General features: G+C 34.1%; 1 protein-coding gene and 1 pseudogene across 1 annotated transcript; both read right to left on the reverse strand.

The window, feature by feature from the left end:
- Window positions 1-1,532, reverse strand: LOC105762957 (acetylserotonin O-methyltransferase). The gene is made up of 2 exons (XM_012580955.2): window positions 678-1,532; window positions 1-603 (listed from the first exon to the last, which is right to left on the reverse strand). The coding sequence occupies exons 1-2, from the start codon at window positions 1,515-1,517 to the stop codon at window positions 307-309; spliced, it is 1,137 nt and encodes a 378-aa protein (XP_012436409.2). The 5' UTR covers window positions 1,518-1,532; the 3' UTR covers window positions 1-306.
- A 2,263-nt stretch (window positions 1,533-3,795) lies between these two features.
- Window positions 3,796-4,798, reverse strand: LOC105761920 (acetylserotonin O-methyltransferase-like; annotated as a pseudogene).
- Between the last annotated feature and the right edge of the window lie 321 nt (window positions 4,799-5,119).

The following is a 5,119-nucleotide window of genomic DNA, read 5'->3' on the forward strand; positions in this document are numbered from 1 at the left end:
TTAGCAGATCAATAGGAAATGATATGTTCTAGATTTCCAACGGACACCACCCACACACTTGATCAAACAACACAGTTTGTCCTAAAGGGCTCGATACAGATAATTATATAAAGATTAAAGTCAATTAAAGGGAAAGACATTGCAAGCCAAACTAATAATAAACAGATGGAAAAAGAAAATTACATCTTTCCCACAACAGATCTCATATGGTTTGGCCAATAAAAGACCCGACAGGATTTAAGGTTTAATAGTAAAAGAAGCCATTTATTAACACAAAGTTGAAAGAAAGCAGGCAAGGTGGAATTTCTAAATATAAGCTTCAATGACAGATTGAACAGCATGAATGGGTTTTACATCGATTCTGGTGAATCCAGCCTCTCCAAGAACATACGTCCATTCCTTTAAGGTCCTTTCTTTGCCTTTGTTCGTATGTGTCATCATCACCATGTCCAACATCAACCCCACAAATTCTAGCTTGTCATTTTCATCTTCTTCAAGCACAGATTCAACAATTATGACCTTCCCTTTGTCTTGTGGGATGGCTTCTCTACATTTCTTTAGGATTTGTATGCATTCCTCATCACCCCAGTCATGCAACACCCACTGCAATTCACAAATAGATAGATTTGTCATACTCAAATGTAATTGGTAAAGGAAACAAAGTTTTCATTACTAACCATAAAGAAAGCAGCGTCTGCCTTTGGGACGCACTCGAACATGTCCCCTCCAACGTATTCGATGCCATCGACTTTTGGGGCAACGGCAACAACACGGGGAAGATCGAAGTCGATGCCATGAATCCAAGGGAATGCCTTTACCAACATAGATAAAGCAGTCCCATTGCCTCCACCAACATCAACCAAACTTTTAATACCGTCAAACACTTGAGGACATCCTTCGATTATGGCCCGCACTGCCACTCTAGCATCACAAGCCATTGCTTCGTCTATGAGTTTGCTATGTCCAGGGTTCTCCTCTGCATAGCTCCATACATCCTTTCCGTGTGCTGTCTCAAACGGTGAATTCCCACTGTCAAGGACACGAGCACTTAGACTATGCCATGGTGCTAACGTAACAGGGCTGCTCTGTAGTAGAATCATAGCCGCCATGCTCCTTTCGCCATGTCGACTCAATCGACGAGACAAAGGCGTCAGTGCAAAACCAATGGAATCTTTAGTTATGGGCTCCTCTTTGAATATTTGGTAGTGGACCAAGAACCTCATAATACGATAAAGACGAGATGGTTGACACTTGAGGGTAGTGGTTAGCTGAGAGAGTGTCATGGGGCTTCCATGCTTGTCAATTGCATCAGCAATCCCAAGCTCAATGGCACATTTAACTACTGCTATCTTAGCATAACCAAATACATAATTCCAAATCTCTACTTCTGCTTTCTCATCTTCATCTTCTTTCTTTCCTCTCACTTTTATATCCCCCATCTCAGTGCTTCTCTCTTTGAAAACTTGGAAAACCCCAAACCGAAATCTTGATGGACAAAGCCTTTGTTGAAGCTCCATTATATAGGGGCAATAAATCATTTCTAACAAGGATAAATTTAGATTTCCTATAAAATGCTTTTGGTAATATAATATTTTCTTTAAGATCTTATAAGATCTAATGACGGGCCATTACTTGCCATTATATATAAAGAATTGTCGAGTTTACTATCGTTTTGTGATAATCATAATTCACACGTTGGAATATTACTGTCTATTACCCCCACACACATTAATGGTTAAATAAATGGATTATAAAAACAGTCATGTTTATGATGTGTTAATGCAACTGCCTGTTTCTCCGAATGTTAAATGTGGGATTTAGTGTATTACACCTTAACCTTATATGCCTTTGCTTTTTGTTGAATACATTTCACTTATTTTATCTTTTTTCATTCTCAAAAGATTCAAATCCAAGTAAAAATGCTAAAAGTCAAGAAAAAAATCTGATTTGTCATTATCTTATTAAAAATAAATAGGAATGAGGTAGAAAATTATTATTTTCAGGGTTGATTCATTAGACAATGTCCGTACTATCTGCTAATATTACGGGGGTACAGCATGGCTAAAGTATAGAGATGAAATTAAAACTTTTAGTTATCAATGTTAACCACTGTTTGAAAATTGATAGAAGTGTTGATCGGGATTTTTTTATTGGTCTAATAACAAATTTAGTTTTCTAATGTTTACATATTCTATCAATTTAAAAATAAATTTAATAAATTTAGCTCTCAATATTTACAAAAAATATTATTTTAGTTCAAATTCTAAAAGTTCAATGAATTTAGCCCTTAATATTTACAAAATGACAAATTTTATGTCTTTTTAGCCATTGAACTAACATCGTTTGTCAAAGCACCCTAAATAAATGGAAAAATTAATATTTGTTAATTTTGCTAATGTGACAATCACGTACATGCCACGCCATCAATTATTTAAAAATAAAAAACTTTAAAAATGTAGAAACATATAGAAAATTATTTAAAAATTCAAAAAATATTTAAAATTCACATATATAAATTATTAAAAGGGTAAATTACCAAAATAGTCATTTATGTTTATAATATTACGTTTTAGTCACTTACATTATCGTGTTGTAACATTTTAGTCACTGAGTCGTTAATTAACGTTAACGATGTCACGGTAAGCTGACGTGACACATTAAATCATCATTTCAAACAAAAATTTTAGATTAAATTTTACAATTGATCCCTATATTTTTTCATTTTGAGCAATTTAATTTTTTCTTTTATGTTATTTTAATTTTTTTTTCCATTCTCTTCGCTTCTCCCTTTGTTTTCCTCCCTTTTTCAATTCTTTTAACGCAACTTTTCTACGTTTTCTATTTGTTAAAACTAGTTCACAAGCTCACCTCACTCGAAAAAAATTAAATTGTTCAAAAAAATAAAAGTATAGGGACTAGTTTTTAACAAATGGAAAACATAAAAAAATTATGTTAAAAGAAATGGAGAACGGAGGAAAACAGAGGGAGAAGTAGAAGAGAATGAAAAATAAAGGAAAAAAAAGGAAAGTTAAAATAATATAAAAGGAAAAAATTAAATTGTTCAAAACGAAAAAAAATGGGGATTGATTGTATAAATTAACCTAAAATTTTTGTTTGAAATGATGATTTAACGTGCGATGTCAGCTTACAGTTACCCCGTTAACGAAAATTAACGGCTTTGTGTCTAGAACGTAATATTTCAAACATAAGCGACTAAAATATAACCTGAGGAAAACAAAAGTGACTATTTTGATAGTTTGCCATTATTAAAATTAACATTGATTAACTTACTTTAATTACTATTAATCATATGAGTGGAAAGTTTCATCATCTTCCGTTATCTCATAATGCAAAATGGTAAATTGTCATTTTGGACCTTGCAATTTAAGACTCTAAATCTTTGGCTAATTAAAAATCTGTAGCGAGAATCATTGTAGCTTAATTAAGCAATTAATAGAAAAAATTGAAGGACCAAACTTTAATATTCTTTTATACTTACGGAAATGGGATTCCGAAATTATATTTTTCGACGCCATTAACTGTTAAGTCATTACAGGTAGGGTATATAAAATATACATTATATTTTTCTTGCAAAAATATAATAATTAATAATGGTAAGGTGGTGGTAAATCTTACCTAGGTTCCTGCCCTTTGTCATGTTGGACAGGAAACTGTTAATTTTATTTTTCCCTTGATAGACACTGAAACCTGAAAGTGGAAAAACTTGTGAACTAAGTCACTGAATTTTTCTGCAATAACTTTTCAGCCACTTATTTCTAGATTTTATCAACATTCATAACAATTCCGTTAACGCATTTGTAACTGCAATCTTTCACGCAACCTAATTGGTTGGGCCAATTGAAAACACATCAGGATCTAAGATTTTATAGTTAAACAACCCCATGATTACCACAAATTAAAGAAAGCAGGCAAATAGGGAGTTTCTAAGGATAAGCTTCAATGACAGATTGTATTGCATGAATAGGTTCTACATTGAATCTGGTGAACCCTGCCTCTCCAATAACATACTTCCATTCCTTCAATGTCCTTTCTTTGCCTTTCCATGTCTAATATCAACCTCACGAAATCTAGCTGCTCTCTTTTTATCTTCTTCCACCACCGCTTGAACTATTATAACCTCCCCTTTGTCTCCCGGGATAGCTTCTCTACATATCTTTAGGATTTTTATGCATTCCTCATCATCCCAGTCATGTTACACCTTCTGCAATTCACGAACATACATATATTTACGTTCTTAAAAGAGTGGGTTTGGTGGTATATTGTGGTGCTGAACCGAAGGAACCAAATTTTTCATTACTAACCATTAAGAAAGCAGTGCCTGCCTTTGGGACACACTCGAACATGTCTCCTTCTATGTTTTCAACGCCATCGACTTTCGCTCCAACAGCCACAACATAAGGAAGATCGAAGTGGATGCCATGAATCCAAGGGAATGCCTTTACCAACATTGCTAAAACAGTCCCATTACTTCCACCAAAATCAACCAAACTTTTAATGCCATCAAACACTTGAGGACATTCTTCGATTATTGCTGGCACCGCCACTATCTTCACAAGCCACTGCTTCGTCTATGAGTTTGCTATGTCCAGGGTTCTTCTCTGCATAGCTCCATACATCCTTCCCGTTTGCTGTCTCAAACGGTGAATTCCCACTGTCAAGGACACGAGCACTTAGACTATGCCATGGTGCTAACATAACAGGGCTGCTCTCTAGTAGAATCAAAGTCGCCATGTCGAATCAATCGACGAGACAAAAGTGAGTGCAAAACCAGTGGAATGTTGACTGATGAGCTCCTCTTTGAATATTTTGGTAGTGGACCACGTTGGAAATATATAGACATCGATAGCCTATAAATATGTTATCACACCAAAAATATATTAAATTGAATTGGTGGTGTTTGCGTGCAATTTACATTGTAATATATTACAGTTTACAACGAAACACTAGTACGTATTCTAAGGACCGTACCCAAGAGATTGCACATAGGAGAAATTATTATTAAATTAATTATAGAAAATAATTATTAATCTAATCAAGTCAAGAATTAGTAGTGTGAATCCAAATTAATATTTTAATTAAAATAATTAAATTAAGTAAC

The sequence above is a fragment of the Gossypium raimondii genome, chromosome 12, assembly GCF_025698545.1.
Source record: "Gossypium raimondii isolate GPD5lz chromosome 12, ASM2569854v1, whole genome shotgun sequence".
Lineage (NCBI taxonomy): Eukaryota > Viridiplantae > Streptophyta > Magnoliopsida > Malvales > Malvaceae > Gossypium > Gossypium raimondii.

Bases quoted from the DNA above. Each gene is read 5' to 3' on its own strand.
- LOC105762957 (XM_012580955.2), bottom strand. From the start codon at position 1,517: ATGGAGCTTCAACAAAGGCTTTGTCCATCAAGATTTCGGTTTGGGGTT. The intron at 604-677 runs GTTAGTAATGAA...TGTGAATTGCAG, and splicing joins CAGACGCTGCTTTCTTTATG to TGGGTGTTGCATGACTGGGG.